This window comes from Eleutherodactylus coqui, chromosome 8 (genome assembly GCF_035609145.1).
Source record: "Eleutherodactylus coqui strain aEleCoq1 chromosome 8, aEleCoq1.hap1, whole genome shotgun sequence".
Classification (NCBI taxonomy): domain Eukaryota; kingdom Metazoa; phylum Chordata; class Amphibia; order Anura; family Eleutherodactylidae; genus Eleutherodactylus; species Eleutherodactylus coqui.
The window spans coordinates 186,401,190-186,426,445 of record NC_089844.1 but is presented as its reverse complement, the minus strand read 5'-3'; the positions used below and the strand labels follow the sequence as shown (position 1 = coordinate 186,426,445).

General features: G+C 47.5%; 1 protein-coding gene and 1 pseudogene across 2 annotated transcripts in view; both read left to right on the top strand.

Annotated features, from left to right (window-relative positions):
- Positions 1 to 25,256, top strand: part of LOC136577268 (UTP--glucose-1-phosphate uridylyltransferase-like) — a 59,983-nt gene that overhangs the window by 17,163 nt on the left and 17,564 nt on the right. For both annotated transcript variants that reach the window (XM_066577109.1, XM_066577108.1), the window contains exons 2-5: positions 11,329 to 11,528; positions 13,474 to 13,563; positions 17,935 to 18,014; positions 20,386 to 20,501. In XM_066577109.1, coding sequence (XP_066433206.1) covers positions 11,337 to 11,528; positions 13,474 to 13,563; positions 17,935 to 18,014; positions 20,386 to 20,501 — 478 coding nt within the window. In that variant the 5' untranslated portion in view covers positions 11,329 to 11,336. The remainder of the gene's footprint in view (positions 1 to 11,328; positions 11,529 to 13,473; positions 13,564 to 17,934; positions 18,015 to 20,385; positions 20,502 to 25,256) is intronic.
- The window catches only part of LOC136577267 (uncharacterized), a 9,302-nt pseudogene continuing 6,132 nt past the window's right edge, over positions 22,087 to 25,256 (top strand).

Here is a 25,256-nt window from a genome sequence, read left to right as displayed (position 1 = left end):
ACGTGGTACTATTCTACCACTACCATCACCACTGCCCTCTGTAACCTGGCGCTATTCTACCACTACCATCACCACTGCCCTCTGTAAGCTGGTGCTATTCTACCACTAGCGTCACCACTATCCTCTGTAACCTGGTGCTATTCTACCACTACCATCACCACTACCCTCTGTAACCTGGTGCTATTCTATCACCACTACCCTCTGTAACCTGGTGCTATTCTATCACCACTACCCTCTGTAACCTGGTGCTATTCTATCACCACTACCCTCTGTAACCTGGTACTATTCTACAACTACCCTCTGCAACCTGGTACTATTCTACCACTACCATCACCACTATCCTCTGTAACCTGGTGCTATTCTATCACCACTATCCTCTGTAACCTGGTGCTATTCTATCACCACTACCCTCTGTAACCTGGTGCTATTCTACCACTACCGTCACCACTACCCTCTGTAACCTGGTAGTATTCTACCAATACCATCACCACTGCCCACTGTAACCTCGTGCTATTCTGCCACTACCATCAGCACTATGCTCTGTAACCTGGTGCTATTTTACCACTACCATCACCACTGCCGTCTATAACCTGGTACTAGTCTACCACTACTATCAGCACTACCCTCTGTAACCTGGTACTATTCTACAACTACCCTCTGCAACCTGGTACTGTTCTACCACTACCATCACCACTACCCTCTGTAACCTGGTGCTATTCTACCACTACCATCACCACTATCCTCTGTAACCTGGTGCTATTCTATCACCACTACCCTCTGTAACCTGGTACTACTCTACCACTACCATCACCACTACCCTCTGTAACCTGGTACTATTCTACCACTACTATCACCACTACCCTCTGTAACCTGTTACTATTCTACCGCTACCGTCACCACTACCCTCTGTACCCTGGTACTATTCCACCACTACCGTCACCACTATCCTCTGTAACCTGGTACTATTGTACCACTACCATCACCACTACGCTCTGTAACCTGGTACTATTCTACCGCTACCGTCACCACTACCCTCTGTAACCTGGTAGTATTCTACCACTACCCTCTGTAACCTGGTACTATTCTACCACTACCATCACCACTACCCTCTGTAACCTGGTACTATTCTACCACTACCATCACCACTACCCTCTGTAACCTGGTACTATTCTACCACTACCATCACCACTATCCTCCATAACCTGGTACTATTCTACCACCATCATTACTACCCTCTGTAACCTGGTACTATTCTACCACTACCATCACCACTACCCTCTGTAACCTGGTACTATTCTACAAGTACCCTCTGTAACCTGGTACTACCTCTATAACCTGGTGCTATTCTACCACTACCATCACCACTACCCTCTGTAACCTGGTACTATTCTACCACTGCCGTCACCACTATCCTCTGTAACCTGGTGCTATTCTACCACTACCATCACCACTACCCTCTGTAACCTGGTACTTTTCTACAGCTACCATCTGTAACCTGGTGCTGTTCTACCACTACCATCACCGCTACCCTCTGTAACCTGGTGCTATTCTATCACTACCGTCACCACTATCCTCTGTAACCTGTTGCTATTCTACCACTACCATCACCACTACCCTCTGTAACCTGGTACTATTCTACCACTATTGTCACCACTACCCTCTGTAACTTGGTGCTATTCTACCGCTACCATCACCACTACCCTCTGTAACCTGGTGCTATTTTATCACCACTATCCCCTGTAACCTGCTGCTATTCTACCACTACCATCACCACTGCCCTCTGTAACCTGGTACTATTCTACCACTACCATCACCACTGCCCTCTGTAACCTGGTGCTATTCTACCACTACCATCACCACTATCCTCTGTAACCTGGTGCTATTCTATCACCACTATCCTCTGTAACCTGGTGCTATTCTATCACCACTACCCTCTGTAACCTGGTGCTATTCTACCACTACCGTCACCACTACCCTCTGTAACCTGGTAGTATTCTACCAATACCATCACCACTGCCCACTGTAACCTCGTGCTATTCTGCCACTACCATCAGCACTATGCTCTGTAACCTGGTGCTATTTTACCACTACCATCACCACTGCCGTCTATAACCTGGTACTAGTCTACCACTACTATCAGCACTACCCTCTGTAACCTGGTACTATTCTACAACTACCCTCTGCAACCTGGTACTGTTCTACCACTACCATCACCACTACCCTCTGTAACCTGGTGCTATTCTACCACTACCATCACCACTATCCTCTGTAACCTGGTGCTATTCTATCACCACTACCCTCTGTAACCTGGTACTACTCTACCACTACCATCACCACTACCCTCTGTAACCTGGTACTATTCTACCACTACTATCACCACTACCCTCTGTAACCTGTTACTATTCTACCGCTACCGTCACCACTACCCTCTGTACCCTGGTACTATTCCACCACTACCGTCACCACTATCCTCTGTAACCTGGTACTATTGTACCACTACCATCACCACTACGCTCTGTAACCTGGTACTATTCTACCGCTACCGTCACCACTACCCTCTGTAACCTGGTAGTATTCTACCACTACCCTCTGTAACCTGGTACTATTCTACCACTACCATCACCACTACCCTCTGTAACCTGGTACTATTCTACCACTACCATCACCACTACCCTCTGTAACCTGGTACTATTCTACCACTACCATCACCACTATCCTCCATAACCTGGTACTATTCTACCACCATCATTACTACCCTCTGTAACCTGGTACTATTCTACCACTACCATCACCACTACCCTCTGTAACCTGGTACTATTCTACAAGTACCCTCTGTAACCTGGTACTACCTCTATAACCTGGTGCTATTCTACCACTACCATCACCACTACCCTCTGTAACCTGGTACTATTCTACCACTGCCGTCACCACTATCCTCTGTAACCTGGTGCTATTCTACCACTACCATCACCACTACCCTCTGTAACCTGGTACTTTTCTACAGCTACCATCTGTAACCTGGTGCTGTTCTACCACTACCATCACCGCTACCCTCTGTAACCTGGTGCTATTCTATCACTACCGTCACCACTATCCTCTGTAACCTGTTGCTATTCTACCACTACCATCACCACTACCCTCTGTAACCTGGTACTATTCTACCACTATTGTCACCACTACCCTCTGTAACTTGGTGCTATTCTACCGCTACCATCACCACTACCCTCTGTAACCTGGTGCTATTTTATCACCACTATCCCCTGTAACCTGCTGCTATTCTACCACTACCATCACCACTGCCCTCTGTAACCTGGTACTATTCTACCACTACCATCACCACTGCCCTCTGTAACCTGGTGCTATTCTACCACTACCATCACCACTACCCTCTGTAACCTGGTGCTATTCTATCTCCACTACCCTCTGTAACCTGGTGGTATTCTATCACCACTACCCTCGGTAACCTGGTGGTATTCTACCACTACCATCACCAGTACCCTCTGTAACCTGGTACTATTCTACCACTACCATCACCACTATCCTCTGTAACCTGGTACTATTCTACCACTACCATCACTACTACACTCTGTAATCTGGTACTATTCTACCACTACCATCACCACTATCCTCTGTAACCTGGTACTATTCCACCATTACTATCACCACTACCCTCTGTAACCTGGTGCTATTCTACCACTACCATCACCACTACCCTCTGTAACATGGTGTTATTGTAGCAATACCATCACCACTGCCAACTGTAACCTTCTGCTATTCTACCACTACCATCACCACTATCCTCTGTAACCTGGTGCTATTCTACCGCTAGCATCACCACTGCCCTCTGTAACCTGCTACTATTCTACCACTACCATCACCACTTCCCTCTGCAACCTGGTACTATTCTACCACTACCATCACCACTATCCTCTATAACCTTGTACTATTCTACCACTACCATCACCAGTACCCTCTGTAACCTGGTACTATTCTAGAACTACCATCACCACTGTCCTCTGTAACCTGGTACTATTCTACCACTACCATCACTACTACCCTCTGTTATCTGGTACTATTCTACTACTACTATCACCACTATCCTCTGTAACCTGGTACTATTCCACCACTACTATCACCACTACCCTCTGTAACCTGGTGCTATTCTACCACTACCATCACCACTACCCTCTGTAACCTGGTGCTATTCTAGCACTACCATCACCACTGCCAACTGTAACCTGGTGCTATTCTACCACTACCATCACCACTATCCTCTGTAACCTGGTGCTATTCTACCACTACCATCACCACTGCCCTCTGTAACCTGCTACTATTCTACCACTACCATCACCACTTCCCTCTCTAACCCTGTACTATTCTACAACTACCCCCTGCAACCTGGTACTATTCTCCCACTACCATCTCCACTATCCTCTGTAACCTGGTGCTATTCTACCACTACCATCACCACTACCCTCTGTAACCTGGTGCTATTCTACCTCTGCCATCACCACTATCCTCTGTAACCTGGTGCTATTCTACCACTACCATCACCACTATCCTCTGTAACTTGGTGCTATTCTACCACTACCATCACCACTATCCTCTGTAACCTGGTGCTATTCTAGCACTACCATCACCACTACCCTCTGTAACCTGGTGCTATTCTAGCACTACCATCACCACTGCCAACTGTAAACTGGTGCTATTCTACCACTACCATCACCACTATCCTCTGTAACCTGGTGCTATTCTACCACTACCATCACCACTATCCTCTGTAACCTGGTACTATTCTACCGCTACCGTCACCACTACCCTCTGTAACCTGGTAGTATTCTAACACTACCATCACCACTACCCTCTGTAACCTGGTGCTATTCTACCACTACCATCACTACTACCCTTTGTAACCTGGTACTATTCTACAAGTACCCTCTGTAACCTGGTACTACCTCTATAACCTGGTGCTATTCTACCACTACCATCACCACTACCCTCTGTAACCTGGTACTATTTTACCACTGCCGTCACCACTATCCTCTGTAACCTGGTGCTATTCTACCACTACCATCACCACTACCCTCTGTCACCTGGTACTTTTCTACAGCTACCCTCTGTAACCTGGTGCTGTTCTACCACTACCATCACCACTACCCTCTGTAACCTGGTGCTATTCTATCACTACCGTCACCACTATCCTCTGTAACCTGTTGCTATTCTACCACTACCATCACCACTACCCTCTGTAACCTGGTACTATTCTACCACTATTGTCACCACTACCCTCTGTAACTTGGTGCTATTCTACCGCTACCATCACCACTACCCTCTGTAACCTGGTGCTATTTTATCACCACTATCCCCTGTAACCTGCTGCTATTCTACCACTGCCATCACCACTACCCTCTGTAACCTGGTACTATTCTAACACTACCATCACCACTACCCTCTGTAACCTGGTACTATTCTACCACTACCATCACCACTATCCTCTATAACCTTGTACTATTCTACCACTACCATCACCAGTACCCTCTGTAACCTGGTACTATTCTAGAACTAACATCACCACTGTCCTCTGTAACCTGGTACTATTCTACCACTACCATCACTACTACCCTCTGTTATCTGGTACTATTCTACCACTACTATCACCACTATCCTCTGTAACCTGGTACTATTCCACCACTACTATCACCACTACCCTCTGTAACCTGGTGCTATTCTACCACTACCATCACCACTACCCTCTGTAACCTGGTGCTATTCTAGCACTACCATCACCACTGCCAACTGTAACCTGGTGCTATTCTACCACTACCATCACCACTATCCTCTGTAACCTGGTGCTATTCTACCACTACCATCACCACTGCCCTCTGTAACCTGCTACTATTCTACCACTACCATCACCACTACCCTCTGTAACCCTGTACTATTCTACAACTACCCCCTGCAACCTGGTACTATTCTACCACTACCATCTCCACTATCCTCTGTAACCTGGTGCTATTCTATCACCACTACCCTCTGTAACCTGGTGCTATTCTACCACTACCATCACCACTACCCTCTGTAACCTGGTGCTATTCTACCTCTGCCATCACCACTATCCTCTGTAACCTGGTGCTATTCTACCACTACCATCACCACTATCCTCTGCAAACTTGGTGCTATTCTACCACTACCATCACCTCTATCCTCTGTAACCTGGTGCTATTCTATCACTACCGTCACCACTATACTGTGTAACCTGGTGCTACTCTACCACTACCATCACCACTACCCTCTGTAACCTGGTACTATTCTACCACTATTGTCACCACTACCCTCTGTAACTTGGTGCTATTCTACCGCTACCATCACCACTACCCTCTGTAACCTGGTGCTATTTTATCACCACTATCCCCTGTAACCTGCTGCTATTCTACCACTGCCATCACCACTACCCTCTGTAACCTGGTACTATTCTAACACTACCATCACCACTACCCTCTGTAACCTGGTACTATTTTACCACTACCATCACCACTGCCCTCTGTAACCTGGTACTATTCTACCACTACCATCACCACTGCCCTCTGTAACCTGGTGCTATTCTACCACTACCATCACCACTACCCTCTGTAACCTGGTGCTATTCTATCTCCACTACCCTCTGTAACCTGGTGGTATTCTATCACCACTACCCTCGGTAACCTGGTGGTATTCTACCACTACCATCACCAGTACCCTCTGTAACCTGGTACTATTCTACCACTACCATCACCACTATCCTCTGTAACCTGGTACTATTCCACCACTACTATCACCACTACCCTCTGTAACCTGGTGCTATTCTACCACTACCATCACCACTACCCTCTGTAACATGGTGCTATTCTAGCACTACCATCACCACTGCCAACTGTAACCTGGTGCTATTCTACCACTACCATCACCACTATCCTCTGTAACCTGGTGCTATTCTACCACTAGCATCACCACTGCCCTCTGTAACCTGCTACTATTCTACCACTACCATCACCACTTCCCTCTGCAACCTGGTACTATTCTACCACTACCATCACCACTATCCTCTATAACCTTGTACTATTCTACCACTACCATCACCAGTACCCTCTGTAACCTGGTACTATTCTAGAACTAACATCACCACTGTCCTCTGTAACCTGGTACTATTCTACCACTACCATCACTACTACCCTCTGTTATCTGGTACTATTCTACCACTACTATCACCACTATCCTCTGTAACCTGGTACTATTCCACCACTACTATCACCACTACCCTCTGTAACCTGGTGCTATTCTACCACTACCATCACCACTACCCTCTGTAAACTGGTGCTATTCTAGCACTACCATCACCACTGCCAACTGTAACCTGGTGCTATTCTACCACTACCATCACCACTATCCTCTGTAACCTGGTGCTATTCTACCACTACCATCACCACTATCCTCTGTAACCTGGTGCTATTCTACCACTACCATCACCACTGCCCTCTGTAACCTGCTACTATTCTACCACTACCATCACCACTACCCTCTGTAACCCTGTACTATTCTACAACTACCCCCTGCAACCTGGTACTATTCTACCACTACCATCTCCACTATCCTCTGTAACCTGGTGCTATTCTATCACCACTACCCTCTGTAACCTGGTGCTATTCTACCACTACCATCACCACTACCCTCTGTAACCTGGTGCTATTCTACCTCTGCCATCACCACTATCCTCTGTAACCTGGTGCTATTCTACCACTACCATCACCACTATCCTCTGCAAACTTGGTGCTATTCTACCACTACCATCACCTCTATCCTCTGTAACCTGGTGCTATTCTACCACTACCATCACCACTATACTGTGTAACCTGGTGCTACTCTACCACTACCATAAACACTGCCCTCTGTAACCTGATACTATTCTACCACTGCCGTCAGCACTACTCTTCGTAACCTGGAGCTATTCTACCACTACCGTCACCACTACCCTCTGTAACCCGGAGCTATTCTACCACTACCGTCACCACTACCCTGTGTAACCTGGAACTATTCTACCACTACCGTCACCACTACCCTGTGTAACCTGGAGCTATTCTACCACTACCGTCACCACTACCCTCTGTAACCTGGAGCTATTCCACCACTACCGTCACCACTACCCTCTGTAACTTGATACTATTCTACCACTACCGTCACCACTATCCTCTGTAACCTGGAGCAATTCCACCACTACCATCAGCACTACCCTCTGTAACCTGGTGCTATCCTACCACTACCATCACCACTACCCTCTGCAACCTGGTGCTATTCTACCACTACCGTTACCACTAGCCTCTGTAAACTGGTGCTATTCTATCACCACTACCCTCTGTAACCTGGTGCTATTCTACCCCTACCATAAACACTGCCCTCTGTAATCTGGTACTATTCTACCACTACCCTCTGTAACTTGGTACTATTCTGCCACTACCGTTACCACTACCCTTCGTGACCCAGAGCTATTCTGCCACTACTGTCACCACTACCCTCTGTAACTCGGAGCTATTCTACCACTACCGTCACCACTACCCTGTGTAACCTGGAGCTATTCTACCACTACCGTCACCACTACCCTCTGTAACCTGGAGCTGTTCCACCACTACCGTCACCACTACCGTCACCACTAGCCTCTGTAACCTGATACTATTCTACCTCTACCGTCACCACTATCCTCTGTAATCTGGAGCTATTCCATCACTACCGTCACCACTATCCTCTGTAACCTGGAGCTATTCCACCACTACAATCACCACTACACTCTGTAACCTGATGCTATTCTACCATTACCATCACCACTACCATCTGTAACCTGGTACTATTCTACCACTACCATCGCCACTTCGCTCTGTAAGCTGGTGCCTTTTCTACCACTACCGTCACCACTACGCTCTGTAACTCAGCGCTAACAGAAGGAGCTCAACAAGCTGCTCCTGGAACTGGCCCCTCGTGACAGCTCCAGATTGACTGCTGCGTCCGACAGCAGAGGGCTGTCACCCCCATGGCTTTAATCTCCAGGGTGAGCATGTTTTTACGGCCCTGAGGATCAAAGTCTAGCCACCCAGCCAGGATGTAAAAACGCATATGACTGGTTAATACCTATGCTCTCTATGAAATACATTTCTAAACTAAAACCTCACAATCTACTACAGACCTGTAATTCCTTCAGGCAGTCTTTACTGGTGTGCAAAGAGCTCAAAATAGGGGCTCCGACCTTCACCACTTTCTGGGTTGTTCCTTGTTTGCCCCTAGTCCTGGAGGCTTATTATAATGTACTAGCACTAAACTTAAAAGACACAGTCCTTTTTGCATCAACTAATTGAGGCCAGCTCTTCTGGGTGGTGATGCACTATTCGAGTCACCACCCAAACCACTTGGCAGAACCTCTCTCTTCAGCCCCCAATGAGGCCACAACAATATGGCACTGTCCGGCACTCTACAATGTAGCATGGGAAGCTCCCAAATGGTCCTGCTCTTCTCCTGTCTGGCTCTAACTTCCCACACGTCGATATAATGTCCTAGTCGGTGCCATCTGCTGCTCTCTGCTCCCAACCAGGAGAGGGCGGGGCCTACCACTACGGCTATCGGCCGTCCTACACAGCAAGGGGTAGAGTAGGCAGTGCCTCCCCCTTACATGATTAGCCTCATAAGCTACAATAGGTGCTTGTAGTGTGTCAGGGCTCGAACCCCTGTGTTCCGGCCTTCTGACAAGCTCCCCTTGTTCTTATTCCTTGTTCCCTGCTCTGATCCAGTCCCTGTCTCCCTGATTGCACACCCTATATAACCTGGTCCAGCACCTCCCATCCTTGCGTCATTATTGTGGTCTCAACCCTTAGTCAAGCTCCGCTACCAACTGCTCCTCTCACTACAATTGCTGCTTCTGACGTCTGGCTTCACCCTGACTATGTTACCTGTCTGCTCCTTTTGTACCGCACCCTCCGGCTCTCCCTGACCATGCTATCGGCCCACGCTGGTCACATCAAGGGGCCCGAACCGGCGCCTGATTGTAACATGTTTGTGAAATATATGGGCGGAATATACGGTCATCTGAATAAGTCCTTAACCTCACATCAAAAGATTCTAACAATCTGGAGAAATTCATGTACACAAAAGACAAGACTGACTAGAGATGAACAAGCACGCTCGGTAAAAGCAGATACTCGAGCGAGCATCGCTCTTCTTGAGTAACCGCATACTTGTCCGAGCAAATGCGTGGGGGTGGGGGCAGGGGAGAGCGGGTGGGAGAGAGAGATCTCTCTTCCCCCCCCCCCCCGTATTTTCTCGGACGAGTATGCAGTTACTCAAGAAGAGCGATGCTCGCTCGAGTATCTGCCTTTACCGAGCGTGCTCGCTCATCTCTACTGATGACCAATATTGTATGCTTGAGATCTACGGCCCTCAGGCGGCGCTGCATTATATACAAGCATGATTCTGTAATACAAATCGCTGCATGGGCTCATGAATACTTCCAGAAGTCATTATCTGTGAAAACAGTTCACTGTGACCATCCAGCTTGTTATCGACGCACAGTCCTTCATAGCTGATGGTATGGGTGGCATTAGTGCCTATGACATGAGCAGCTTACACATCTTGCTGGCACCATCAATGCTAAGCCGTATATGGAGGTTGTAGAGCAACATCTGCCCCATCCAGACAACATCTCTTTCATGGAAGACAATGCTGAACCCCATACTGCATCCATCACAACAGCAATCGATCTCCTCACTTCCCAAAAGAGGGGATGCTACACAATGGTAGACACGGCCCCGCCCCCAGTTTATGTGGGATGTGTTGCTGCCATCAATTTCTAAATGAGGTCATTTTTAAAAAAAGTGAAATGGAAAACTGCCCCCCCCCCCTCTGATATGTTCTATTGTGAATATAATATAATATGGTTAGACGAGATTCCAAATCATTACATTCTTTTTTTTTTTTCTCACATTTATTTAGGCTTTACACAATTTCCCAACTTTTTTGGAATTGGGGTTGTATATTTGATACCGAGCTGGGCCGTACGTACTGCTGCTGGATGTTGTCACCGGGGGCCTAGTGTAGCCTCTGTGTGGAGAAGGTAGCTGGTACTACAGTCCATCAAGAATTGGCTACCGTTCCAGGCCGGGCTAGCTCCTATGTAGTCCTCACCAATCAAACATGGGTTATGTCCCGGAAAACCCCATAAAGAGAATTAAAGTAACTGATAGATTTGTGAAGGGCCGATGAAATTAAAAGATGTGTGTTTTATATAGATATATAATATTTTTTCTCTTTTAATAGGACTAAAAATGAAGGCGGTGATCCTGGCCGCCGGCTACGGAACGAGGCTTCTGAAGGATCTACAGGGTGCCGATGAGCAACACTTGCAGGATCTCACTGGAACCCCCAAACCATTGCTGCCGATTGCAGGTTTCCCGCTAATTTCTTACTGGATTGAGGCTTTAAGAGGCGGGCAGGACCCTATAGACATCTTCATCATTGTAAGTGTTCCTTATACATTACCTGCACTTGTTCTTACCCCCCATGCTTCCACGTCCTGTTTTCAGTCATCCTAGATAACCGACTAAATCTTCAGACTACCTAATCCTCCACAGTGCATTAGTAGTGTTAGAATACCAATGCACTATACCTAGTCTATGATTGGCCAGAGCTGCTCATGTGATCAGCAGTGGCCAATCAGAGAGCTGTGCACAGTGTGCATTAGTTAGTTGGAAAAGTGCTGCAGCCATGAGAAAAATGAAGTGCAGAACCAGTAGATCAGAAGGGCGGCAGAGAAGAATAAGACAGGCGATATACCCCCGGCCCCTCCCTCTCCTCCTGGCCCCTCCCTCCTCTCCTGGCCGGGGACAGAATTTTCTGCTGAAACTGGAGGGTCACTTTAAGACCCAGAGGAAATCTTGTTCTCAGCTCAAATATCCAAATGGCCTCATGGCACTTAAAGGGGTTGTCCCGCGGCAGCAAGTGGGGTTATACACTTCTGTATGGCCATATTAATGCACTTTGTAATGTACATCGTGCATTAAATATGAGCCATACAGAAGTTACTCACTTACCTGCTCCGTTGCTAGCGTCCCCGTCTCCATGGTGCCGTCTAATTCTGATGTCTTCTGGTGTTTTTAGACGCGCTTGCGCAGTCCGTGCTTCTGCCTGGTGAATGGGGCCGCTCGTGCCGGAGAGCTGGTCACCGCATCGTCATCGCGTAGCTCTGCCCTGTCACGTGTGCCGATTCCAGCCAATCAGGAGGCTGGAATCGGCAATGGACCGCACAGAGCCCATGGTGCACCATGGGAGAAGACCCACGGTGCACCATGGGAGAAAACCGCAGTGCATCCCTGGGAAAGGACCGGCGGCCATCTTAGGGAGAAGATTTTTATAACTTCATATTTCGTCAGATCGGTGAGTAGCAAGCAGTTTAAAAACCGCTTTAAATTTCTATTTTATGCCAGGGGGGTGACAGGGGGAATGGGCTAATGTAAAATTTTGATGTTTGCCGCGAGACAACCCCTTTAAGACATTTAAGCCAATCTCCTCCCCTATTAGGTTTCTTAACCCTTTGTGTTCCATAAAAGGGTGTGGTGGCTGTTAATGAATCCCGATATCTTCCTACAGATATCTGCTGTATACTCTGCTATTATCCCACATTATCCCATTATCCTAGGTTATAGGAGGTGCTCAATAACATATGCAATATCATCCATATCACAAGAGGGGCGCATGACACATTGTTCTTCTTCTTTACAAGTCACTGGTGGTCAGACCGCACGGAAAGGGTTAAGAAACCTTATTGGGGAGGAGATTGGCTTAAACATCTTGGTTGTCCTGAGGCTTCTTGAACAGTTCAGCTGAGAATGAGATGGCCTTTGAGTCTTAATTATAAACATGATCTTTTGTATGTATATTAACCCCTTAAAGACCAAAGTGTTTGTTCCTAATGAGGCAGACACCTTTTACCAGTTTTACCCATGTGATGGTTTTATGGCCCTAGTTTTTTGATTCTTTCCTGGCCCGCCAAAAGTATTTATGCTGTTTTTGTTTTTTTTCTTGATGACATATAGAACTGTTGTGTTTTCTCTACCCAGAAGGCTTTTTACGGAAAGAAAAGCAGAGTACAGCTGGAGGCCGGGAGCTAGTGCGCTCCGGAGATCCCAGCCAACCAGCAGGAAGATAGACATTCCCAAGCTCCACCCATCTCCGCTCCACAGCAGAGGTGGTCCGTTCCCCTAGCCATGAGCAGTAAACCACTTGAAAGACCACTCCAGGTTTTGAAGATAATAGGGCATTTGTGAAATGGCCATGTAATGGACGAATGTTTCACTTTGATATCTGGAGCACATTGCAGTGGGGTTCCTGTGATTGATACCCCTTTTAGGTCTGGACGGTATCTGAGAAAACCTTCAATTTGTTGTTTTTGTTTTTTTTTTTCAGACTAACGAACTGTACCAGGGTAAATTTAAAGACTGGGCAAAGAATTACCCATTTGTAACAGTAATTAGTGATGGGACCTCTACAAACGAGGTATGTTGGTGAATGGAAAAGGGCAAAAGTAAAAAATATCTACTTCACAGCATCCCATTTTAAGTTAATTTGGCCCCTGTGGTCCAGCAGATGATCAGCGGTCGCTGTGCTCCACTTGTAATCCAGAGGTAATGGTGCGCATGTAGTCCCTGTACATCACAATGAACATCCTTCTATTGATGCCACTAAGTTAGTCACACGGGAGGGACTCGAGTTAGAGAGGGTTTCATAAAGCAGATCTTCCCTGAGAATGTACTTTTGTTATGCCGTTGGACGATGTTGTTTAACTCTTTCTTTACCTCCTGGTTTTCCATGTTCCATGATATATAGTAACATTGGAAAGCTGGAAAAAAGCCCCCGTCCATCCAGTCCAGTCTGTTATCCTGCAGCGTTCATCCAGAGGAAGGCAAAAAACCCTGTAAGGTGGAAGCTGATTATCCTTATTTTAGGTGGAAAAATTCCTTCCCAGCTCCAATCTGGCAATCGGAATAATCCCCGGATCACCGACCCTTCAGAAGTGATCAGTGATATAACATGTAATATTATTACACTCCAGGCTCCTCTTATACTTTTCTAGTGAGTTCTCGATCACCAGGTGCTCAGGCAGAGAGTTCCACAATCTCACTGCTCTTACAGTAAAGAATGCCCTTCTAGGTTGGTGTAGAAACCTTCCCTCTAGATGTACAAAAGTGCCCACTTGTTGCAACTCTGGTTATAAGTAGATGATGGAAGAGATCTCTGTACTGACCCCTGATATAGCTATACATGGTTTATTAGAGTGCCCCTGGGTATTGTAGTCCACCCATTCCCTTTATTACTTTAGTTGCCCACCTTTGCACCCGCTCAAGCTCTGATATGTCCTTCTTGAGTACCAGTTCCCCAAACTGTCCACAATATTCCATGTGTGGTCTGACCAATGACTTGTTAAGAGGAAGCACAATGTTCATCATGTGCCCCTAGACCTCTTCTGATGCCCACATGATCCTATTTGCCTTGGCAGCAGCTGCCTGACACTGGTTGCTCCAGTTAAGCTTACAGTTAACTATAATCCGCAAGTCCTTCCCATGTCGGTGTTCCCCAGTGGTTTCCCATTTAGTGTGTAATGGGGACATGTATTTCCTGCCCATGTGCAGAACCGCACATGTATCAGTGTTACACCTCATCTGACACTTTTCTGCCCCCAAATTATTCAGATCCATTTCCAACCAGCCTGCGTCCGCACTAGTGTTAATATATGTACATAGTTTTGTGTCGTCTGCAAATATTGCTATGTTATACTGTGTACTACCAGGTCATTGATAAATATGTTAAAAAGAGGGGGGCCCAATACCACACCCTGTGGTACCCCACTAGTAATGGTGACCCCTTCAAACCGACCCCTGTGGTACCCCACTAGTAACAGTGACCCCCTCCAATACTGCCCCCTTTGGTATCCCACTAATAACAGTGACCCCCTCCAATACTGCCCCCTGTGGTACCCCACTAGTAAGTGACCCCCTCCAATAATGCCCCCCCTATGGTACCCCACTAGTAACAGTGACCCCCTCCAATACTGCCCCCTGTGGTACCCCACTAGTAACAGTGACCCCTCCAATACTGCCCCCTGTGGTACCCCACTAGTAACAGTGACTCCTCCAATACTGCCCCTTGTGGTACCCCACTAGTAACAGTGACCCCTCCAATACTGCCCCCTGTGGTACCCCACTAGTAAGTGTCCCCTCCAATTCTGCCCCCTGTGGTACCCCACTAGTAACAGTGACCCCTCCAATTCTGCCCCCTGTGGTACCCCACTAGTAACAGTGACCCCTCCAATTCTGCCCCCTGTGGTACCCCACTAGTAACAGTGACCCCTCCAATTCTGCCCCCTGTGGTACCCCACTAGTAACAGTGACCCCTCCAATTCTGCCCCCTGTGGTACCCCACTAGTAAGTGACCCCTCCAATACTGCCCCCTGTGGTACCCCACTAGTAACAGTGACCCCTCCAATACTGCACCCTGTGGTACCCCACTAGTAACAGTGACCCCTCCAATACTGCACCCTGTGTTCCCCACAAGCAACAGTGACCCCTCCAATACTGCACCCTGTGGTACCCCACAAGTAACAGTGACCCCTCCAATACTGGACCCTGTGGTACCCCACTAGTAACAGTGACCCCTCCAATACTGCACCCTGTGGTACCCCACTAGTAACAGTGACTCCTCCAATACTGCACCCTGTGGTACCCCACTAGTAACAGTGACTCCTCCAATACTGGACCCTGTGGTACCCCACTAGTAACAGTGACCCCTCCAATACTGCCTCCTGTGGTACCCCACTAGTAAGTGACCCCTCCAATACTGCACCCTGTGGTACCCCACTAGTAAGTGAACCCTCCAATACTGCACCCTGTGGTACCCCACTAGCAATAGTGACTCCTCCAATACTTCCCCCTGTGGTACCCCACTAGTAAGGGTGACCCAATCAGAGTATGTACTATTTATAACCCCCCTGTTTTTTATCACTGCCCAGTTACTTGCCCACTTACCCGCATACTCACCAAGACCAAGCATTCTCAAGTTATATACCAACTTGTTATACAGCACAGTATCACACTCTTCGGAAAAGTCCAGATACAGAAGACCCAGTGACTCTGCAGTCCAGTCTAGAACTTACCTCCTCGTAGAGGCTGGTCAGGGTGGTGTGACAGGAGCAATCTCTCATGAACCCGTGCTGATACGGAGTGATACAACTATATACACAATTACACAAATAGAATCTAATTTATCTGAGAATATATATATATATATATATATATATATATATATATATATATATATGTATGTAATTGTTTGTTGGTTACCTACACATACATATATGATTTTCCCCAGTAAGCACGTCTGCACATATATTTGTGTATATCTAGCTGAAAGATCTATATAAATGTGTTTCTGATTTCCAGCGATGGACGGAGCTGTCAGGTAGACAGACGCGACTTCTATGTGTAATGTGTGTCTCCCTATATGTACTGAAGGCACCCAAAAGTAGCAGGACTTCTCTTCTGGTGTGCGGGGTGTTACTAGTAGCGGCTTCTGCTGGTAGGTGAATGTCTGCGGACCCTTCTGAGGCGGTACACCACCTTACATTGCTGGTGTACCGCCTCAGTACAGTTGTTCAGTTTTTCGCCCATTTTGTGACATCTGATTCATACGGACATCGTGCAGCTGGGAAATGTTTCCTTTTCCATGGCACAAAGCACTTCTAAAAAAAGCCACTCGAAGCGAGATCGGGCGAATACACAGGTGAGGCGGGGGTGTTGTGTCAGTTTTCATCAAAAGTTGCTTAACCTTCAGCGCTGTGTCGGCAGATGCGTCGTTGCGATGGAAGAACCCGTCGCCTGTTCACCCGCACGGCACTGAGTGTTGGGCAACTTTTTAAAAAACTACCGCTAGTGACAGAAGAAAAGCCCTCATACGGCGTTACCCATGGAACAGCAGAAGAGATCTGGGCCTTCAAATGCCTCCATACCGAAGACCTTTAAAAAAAAAAAAAAAAAAAGTTTTCATTGCGCAAAAGTGGAAAAACCTAAAAAAAACTCATTTTTTTCTTTGTAGCCATACTCCCCAACAGAAAAGTCATCATGTCATTTGCACCAAATACTGAACGCCATAGAACCGCCAAAATATAATGGCAGCATTGATATCCTACCCTGCCACCCCACAACTATAACATCTATACAATATATTATATATACGTCTGCAGCTCGTCACACGATGAACAAGTCCTCACATTACCCTGTTGGTAAAAAAAAAAATTGTTACGGCTTTTGAAAAGTGGAGATAAGAATGATGCAAGAATTTTTGGGCAATTAAGTACCAAACTAGGCCATGTCCTTGAAGGGTTAAAGGGGTTGTCCAGGTACCAGACAACCCTACTTCAATAGCTCCATGTGGGTTGAAATTACAAACTGCAACATACTTATCTCTCTGTGGCCACCGGGATGCGGTGCGGTTGTTTTGATCACTGACATCACAGGAGCTTAGATGACCGCTGCCAATCTGACACTGTAGCCTCTCATTGGCTGCAGCAGTCACCTGATTTCCTGTGACGTCCGTGATCAAAACAAGCGCACTGGATCCCGGTGGCCACAGAGGGGTAAGTATGCTTGTTTGTTATATTAACCTATCCAGCCCTGTTGAAATGGGGTTATCCGGTAAACGGACCTTTTAAGGCTAAAATCAGTAATATCACTGAAATATAAGAAATTCTGCATTTTGCGCCGACTATAATTTCTTGTGACAGAAATTCAAAATCTAAATATAGTGACATTTTCTAGAAGTAAGGTGTTGGCTTACTGCCTTTGTGTAACTTTGACTTCATCCCTCTTACTTCAGGAGCGTCTGGGTGCCGTGTCCTGCCTCCAACTAATCATTGAAGCATTCAGCATAGATGACAGTTTAATGGTTATTGGGGGGTAAGTACGGATGATTCACAGTATTTATCACCAGTTACAAATCTAACAATTCTATAGACTGCATGTAAGTGGTACCCAACCAGTGGGGGAGATCTGCCAGTCTGTATGCCACTGCTGCCAGTATGGCCACCTTATATTTATGGGCCAGTCATGGAACCAGATCTTTCTTTCATTCTGTAACCTCACAGTCAAGTCACATTATGACTACCTCCTACTTTTGATGTCGGCAGCTTGTAGCCTGAGAAGGAAGTGACACTTGGTGGTTATATGAGGTGGGCGATAGTCTGCCTGTTCACATATCACTCTTTGTCAGGGGCAATTTATCAAAGTTGCAAAAAAGGGATAATTATTGGCTTTCGGGCCAGGGGTGGCGGTATTTCTAAAACAGCACAGTTTGTGAACAGTTCGCGTGCCGCTGTGGTGAAAGTGTATTGTGAGTGGATGAATGGCACCATTGGGAATAATGGATGTGGAAACTGCGTAGCACCACGTGCCATTGATGTGAGAGGTGAACGAGTGCTGACCGATATAGGGGAGCAGCGCACCATGAAAATGAACCGGGGGCTACCAGAAGTGTGTCTGAAACAGCTCAGCGAACCCTACTGTGTACGGGGCTCCGAAGCAGATGGATGGTCACTGTGTCTATGATAGCAAAGTGCATCAGAAGAAAAGGCTTCAATTTGCACATCAGTTTCAGAATTGGACCACCACTAATCGGCGGAGGGTGGCCTTCTTTGATGTCACGTTTTCTGCTTCATAGAACTGTATGACATTGGTGTGTTGGGTGAGAAACATCAGAGAACAAACACCCTGCAGCCATTGCTAGAAGAACACAAGCCGGTGGCAGCAGCGTTCTGGTCTGGGGAATGTGTTTGTGGCGTTCTCTGGGCTGCTCACCCATGTGGAAGGCACTCTGAGATGATCTGGTCATGAATCCATCCTTGCAGATCCCGTACCCCCATACATACAGCTTGTCTTTACAGAGGTAGATGAGATCTTCCAGCAAGACAATGCAACATGTCAACAGCTAGAAATGTCCAACAGTGTCTGGAAGAGCACATCTTCTAAAAACTTCCTGGCCCTATAATTCCCCAAACTTGAACCCAGTTGAGCATCTGTGGGAGCACCTTGATTGTCGTGTTCACTCTATGGATCCTCCTTTTCCCCCACGTACCCTCCTGCAACTGTGGGATGCACTGCAGTCAACACTGCTCCAGATACCTGGGGCAACCTACCTACCTCTTATTGAGTTACTCCCAGCCCATCTAGCTGCAGTCCGTGCGGCACACAGCGGTTACTCTGGATATTAGCTGGTGGTCATTATAATGTGACTCAATTCTGTAGCCCCCCAGTAGATGTATGCTGCCTATTATTACCGTGATCAGTTATTTCTTTGTCTGACAATTCCTGGACTCCTCCTCTTCAGGTGGGCCATGTGATCTCATTCTGACAACTCAGGAACTACTTGTCTCTCTGACTCCTGCAGAGAACAGTCTCATTCAGCAGAACTTCCTGTACGATGAAACTGCATGGACCGTACCACACAGGCACTTCACTGGGGTGGGGTAAACTATCAGTTGTTGGTGATGATCAGAGGCTCCTGTCACACAGCTGTAATGAAGATGATGATCATCCAGCCTTCCTGACTGCATTCTTATAGTCTATTTAATTGACTATAGAAGGTAATGATAATTTGCAGTGTCCTCCCGGAAGGCAGAGATGATACTGAATGTAGCTGGTTATGTGAGATACTGCTCATGCATCATGGGATTGCTAGCACAGCAGGAGGCTGCACTGCATGGAAGTGACTGCAACATACATAAGAGACGACTAGAGTGTGTCAGTCAGGTGGGGGTGGAAAAATGTGTTCTCGCTCGACTGACTCTTTAAGGGGGTCGTGTCAAGACGAGATTTAGCACTTCGCAGTTTTAAGTCTATGGCCTCAGTAGTCAAGCATGCATGCGCCACAGCTCCATTCACTTCAGCGGGAACCCCAGAGTCAGTCCAATTGAACTGAATGGAACTGTGGTGTGCATGGCTGTCATCAGACAACCCCTTTAATGATGCTGTTAGTTTGGTCTTTAGATTTTCGGTCAGGCCAGGATTACAACCTTCTGATCGAGGCCTTCCTGTGCAAGACAAGCCTCTATGCTGCGGGGTCCATAGACTGCTGCTACAGTGGCCAGTGATTGGCTGCAGCAGTCACATGTCCTGGCCAGCAGCAACCGGGAAGGACAGAGCGTCTGCGGAGCGATTTTAATTTGTGGGAAAGCCACTTTAATGCTATCTAGATGAAGACCATATGTAATCTAAATATGAATGATAATCCCAAAAACACAAAGATCTCATCCTTCTATTCCTATTATTTTAGAGACACTTTGTTTTATGAAGACTTTCATCTACAAGATGTTGTGGAAGAATTTGAAGTTCTTTATCGGGGCAATAATCAGGCAAACCTGGTGTTATCTTATACGTGCAAGGATGATGGTAAATATGGGCGTTATTCCTACTGCTCCCCTCAACCTTTAACAAGTGGGCGCTAACAGTTCAGCCACCTTCTGCTCATCTACCCGCTTGTGTCTCGGCATTTCTATAATATTTTTACATTAGAAATGTTGCTTTACTGCTGTAAATCACGTTGAAAGTGGCTGCCACTAGGGGTCTCCCTTCCAGCTTCTCTGAAATCCACTGTCTGTCGTTAGGTACACAGCTTCTGTAGTAACAAGGACACGAACGTTTCCTTAGCAACAATGGAGGAGCTATCTTGGACAGATACTTTGCATTCGCAGGCTGACAAGTCTGCAGACACTGTGATAATGATTGGGTTTACTCACCATTTGGCCAAAATAACCCAAATCATCTTACCTCCACCACCGTGTTAGACAGTTGTTATGAGGTGTTGGTTCTGAAATGCTGTGTTTTGGATTTTGCCAGTGCTGGGCATTATGGCGACAAATCTCCACTTTGGTCTCATCTGTCCAAAGGACATCGGGGGACATTTACTAATCTACTCCAGAATACTGGCATAGAAAAGTCCCAAATTTTTCTTCCTCTTGTGCTGGTCCTGCCACGTTTCTGAAAAGTGGGTGGGGCTTTTCAGAGGATGCGCGCCCGCCCCTGATGGTGTGTGTGTGTGTGTGTTTGTATATATATATGTATGTATAATATATATATATATATATATATATATTAGTATGTATGTGTATATATATGTGTGTGTATATATGTGTATATACTGACTCACTCACTGACTCGCCACTAATTCTCCAACCCGATGTCGTAGAAAAATGAAATTTGGCACCATCATAGATTATGTCCAAAATAGGAAAAGCTAATGGGTCCTAACTAGAGATGAGCGAACCTACTCGTTTTGAGTAATTACTCGATTGAGCACCGCGTTTTGCGAGTACTTCCGTACTTGGGTGAAAAGATTCGGGGGGCCGGGGGGAGGCTTGGCAGAGCGGGGGGTAGCTGCAACCCCCCCCCCCCCCCTCACCCACGGCGCCCCCCGAATCTTTTCGCCCGAGTACGGAAGTACTCGAAAATCGCGGCGCTCGGGCGAAAAAGGGGCGTGGCCGAGTACGCTTGCTCATCTCTAGTCCTAACTTGATTATTCAATTCTAAGCGCAAAAAAATTAGTGTCCAAATTTTATGTACGGAATCTAATTCTCTCACTTCCCGATGTCATTTTATATAAAGGAAACCTTGCATGGTTACCTCCCGTGGTGTTTCCTGGGTAACGCAAAGAACCATGCAAAATGGTGAACATATTTTTTTCCTCGGTATCTCTAAGCCTGGGTTCACACAGGGCGGATTTCCCGCGGAAGTCCTGCGGTTTTACCGTTGCGGATTTTCCGCAACCCAGCCGCATCTGCGGCAAATCTGCACTTAGAGCCTTAATTTTGATGCAGTTTTATACGCGTATTTTAGTGCGGTTTTACCACAGCAAAATCCGCCTGAAAACAGCTGCGGAAAAAACCGCTGCGGAATTTACACGATAGTCGCGTATTTTCTTGCAGATTTCTTGCTGCAGATTTTGACTGTTTCCTGTGATGTCATGATCCTTGCCCACAACAGGAAAGGAAGTGGGAACACCCTGTGCCAAATAGGCACACCACTGACCCCTTGTTCTTTGAAGGGAAAGCAGCAGAGCTTGGTTCTCGAGCTTGAAGGAAGTGGGTGAACTTTTGCAATTGCAAGATGGAAAGTGGCCGTAGGATTCGTCTTCGGAAAGCTTATCGCCGAAAATTCCTCATCTGTATACTACTGATGCAGGTTGGAAAATCCAACAAGGTGAGCTATATGTGAAATGAAAATGTGTGTTTCACTTGCTAAACTTGCGATAGTAGTATTAAATGATAATGTGTGGTACTGCGCTTATGTCCGATAGTGGCCTAATCTCTTGCTGAAAATTTTATGTTGCAGACCGGATGGGCATCCACCCGTCGCTATTGGGTGCATCCCCTGTTGATGGAACGTGGGATGAAGGGGCACTTTGTAAGCCTTTACCAAGATTTGAAAACGTACGTCTAGTATGGCCCGAAATTTGCTTCGCCGCTACTCAAGCAGTACTGTTATTTAATCTCTCTCTCCTCTCTCTCCTCGCTCTCCTCGCTCTCTCTGTTTCCTCTCTTGCTCTCTCTGTTTCCTCTCTTGCTCTCTCTGTTTCCTCTCTTGCTCTCTCTGTTTCCTCTCTTGCTCTCTCTGTTTCCTCTCTTGCTCTCTCTGTTTCCTCTCTCGCTCTCTCTGTTTCCTCTCTCGCTCTCTCTGTTTCCTCTCTGGCTCTCTCTGTTTCCTCTCTGGCTCTCTCTGTTTCCTCTCTGGCTCTCTCTGTTTCCTCTCTGGCTCTCTCTGTTTCCTCTCTGGCTCTCTCTGTTTCCTCTCTCGCTCTCTCTGTTTCCTCTCTCGCTCTCTCTGTTTCCTCTCTCGCTCTCTCTGTTTCCTCTCTCGCTCTCTCTGTTTCCTCTCTCGCTCTCTCTGTTTCCTCTCTCGCTCTCTCTGTTTGCTCTCTCTCTGTTTGCTCTCTCTCTGTTTGCTCTCTCTCTGTTTGCTCTCTCTCTGTTTGCTCTCTCTCTGTTTGCTCTCTCTCTGTTTGCTCTCTCTCTGTTTGCTCTCTCTCTGTTTGCTCTCTCTCTGTTTGCTCTCTCTCTGTTTGCTCTCGCTCTCTCTCTGTTTCCTCTCGCTCTCTCTCTGTTTCCTCTCGCTATCTCTCTGTTTCCTCTCGCTATCTCTCTGTTTCCTCTCGCTATCTCTCTGTTTCCTCTCGCTCGCTCTCTGTTTCCTCTCGCTCGCTCTCTGTTTCCTCTCGCTCGCTCTCTGTTTCCTCTCGCTATCTCTCTGTTTCCTCTCGCTCGCTCTCTGTTTCCTCTCGCTCGCTCTCTGTTTCCTCTCGCTCGCTCTCTGTTTCCTCTCGCTCGCTCTCTGTTTCCTCTCGCTCGCTCTCTGTTTCCTCTCGCTATCTCTCTGTTTCCTCTCGCTCGCTCTCTGTTTCCTCTCGCTATCTCTCTGTTTCCTCTCGCTCGCTCTCTGTTTCCTCTCGCTCGCTCTCTGTTTCCTCTCGCTCGCTCTCTGTTTCCTCTCGCTCGCTCTCTGTTTCCTCTCGCTCGCTCTCTGTTTCCTCTCGCTCGCTCTCTGTTTCCTCTCGCTATCTCTCTGTTTCCTCTCGCTCGCTCTCTGTTTCCTCTCGCTCGCTCTCTGTTTCCTCTCGCTCGCTCTCTGTTTCCTCTCGCTATCTCTCTGTTTCCTCTCGCTATCTCTCTGTTTCCTCTCGCTCGCTCTCTGTTTCCTCTCGCTCGCTCTCTGTTTCCTCTCGCTCGCTCTCTGTTTCCTCTCGCTCGCTCTCTGTTTCCTCTCGCTCGCTCTCTGTTTCCTCTCGCTCGCTCTCTGTTTCCTCTCGCTCGCTCTCTGTTTCCTCTCGCTCGCTCTCTGTTTCCTCTCGCTCGCTCTCTGTTTCCTCTCGCTATCTCTCTGTTTCCTCTCGCTCGCTCTCTGTTTCCTCTCGCTATCTCTCTGTTTCCTCTCGCTATCTCTCTGTTTCCTCTCGCTATCTCTCTGTTTCCTCTCGCTATCTCTCTGTTTCCTCTCGCTATCTCTCTGTTTCCTCTCGCTCGCTCTCTGTTTCCTCTCGCTCGCTCTCTGTTTCCTCTCGCTCGCTCTCTGTTTCCTCTCGCTCGCTCTCTGTTTCCTCTCGCTCGCTCTCTGTTTCCTCTCGCTCGCTCTCTGTTTCCTCTCGCTCGCTCTCTGTTTCCTCTCGCTCGCTCTCTGTTTCCTCTCGCTCGCTCTCTGTTTCCTCTCGCTCGCTCTCTGTTTCCTCTCGCTCGCTCTCTGTTTCCTCTCGCTCGCTCTCTGTTTCCTCTCGCTCGCTCTCTGTTTCCTCTCGCTCGCTCTCTGTTTCCTCTCGCTCGCTCTCTGTTTCCTCTCGCTCGCTCTCTGTTTCCTCTCGCTCGCTCTCTGTTTCCTCTCGCTCGCTCTCTGTTTCCTCTCGCTCGCTCTCTGTTTCCTCTCGCTCGCTCTCTGTTTCCTCTCGCTCGCTCTCTGTTTGCTCTCGCTCGCTCTCTGTTTGCTCTCTCTCTGTTTCCTCTCGCTCGCTCTCTGTTTCCTCTCGCTCGCTCTCTGTTTCCTCTCGCTCGCTCTCTGTTTCCTCTCGCTCGCTCTCTGTTTCCTCTCGCTCGCTCTCTGTTTCCTCTCGAGCTCTCTCTCTGTTTCCTCTCGAGCTCTCTCTCTGTTTCCTCTCGAGCTCTCTCTCTGTTTCCTCTCGCGCGCTCTCTCGCTCTCTGTTTCCTCTCGCTCTCTGTTTCCTCTCGCTCTCTGTTTCCTCTCGCTCTCTGTTTCCTCTCGCTCTCTGTTTCCTCTCGCTCTCTGTTTCCTCTCGCTCTCTGTTTCCTCTTGCGCTCTCGCTCTCTGTTTCCTCTCGCTCTCTGTTTCCTCTCGCTCTCTGTTTCCTCTCGCGCTCTCTCGCTGTTTCCTCTCGCGCTCTCTCGCTGTTTCCTCTCGCGCTCTCTCGCTGTTTCTTCTCGCTCTCTCTCGCTGTTTCCCCTCTCTCTCGCTGTTTCCCCTCTCTCTGTTTCCCCTCTCTCTCTCTCTGTTTCCCCTCTCTCTCTGTTTCCCCTCTCTCTCTGTTTCCCCTCTCTCTCTCTCTGTTTCCCCTCTCTCTCTCTCTCTGTTTCCCCTCTCTCTCTCTCTCTGTTTCCCCTCTCTCTCTCTCTCTGTTTCCCCTCTCTCTCTCTCTCTGTTTCCCCTCTC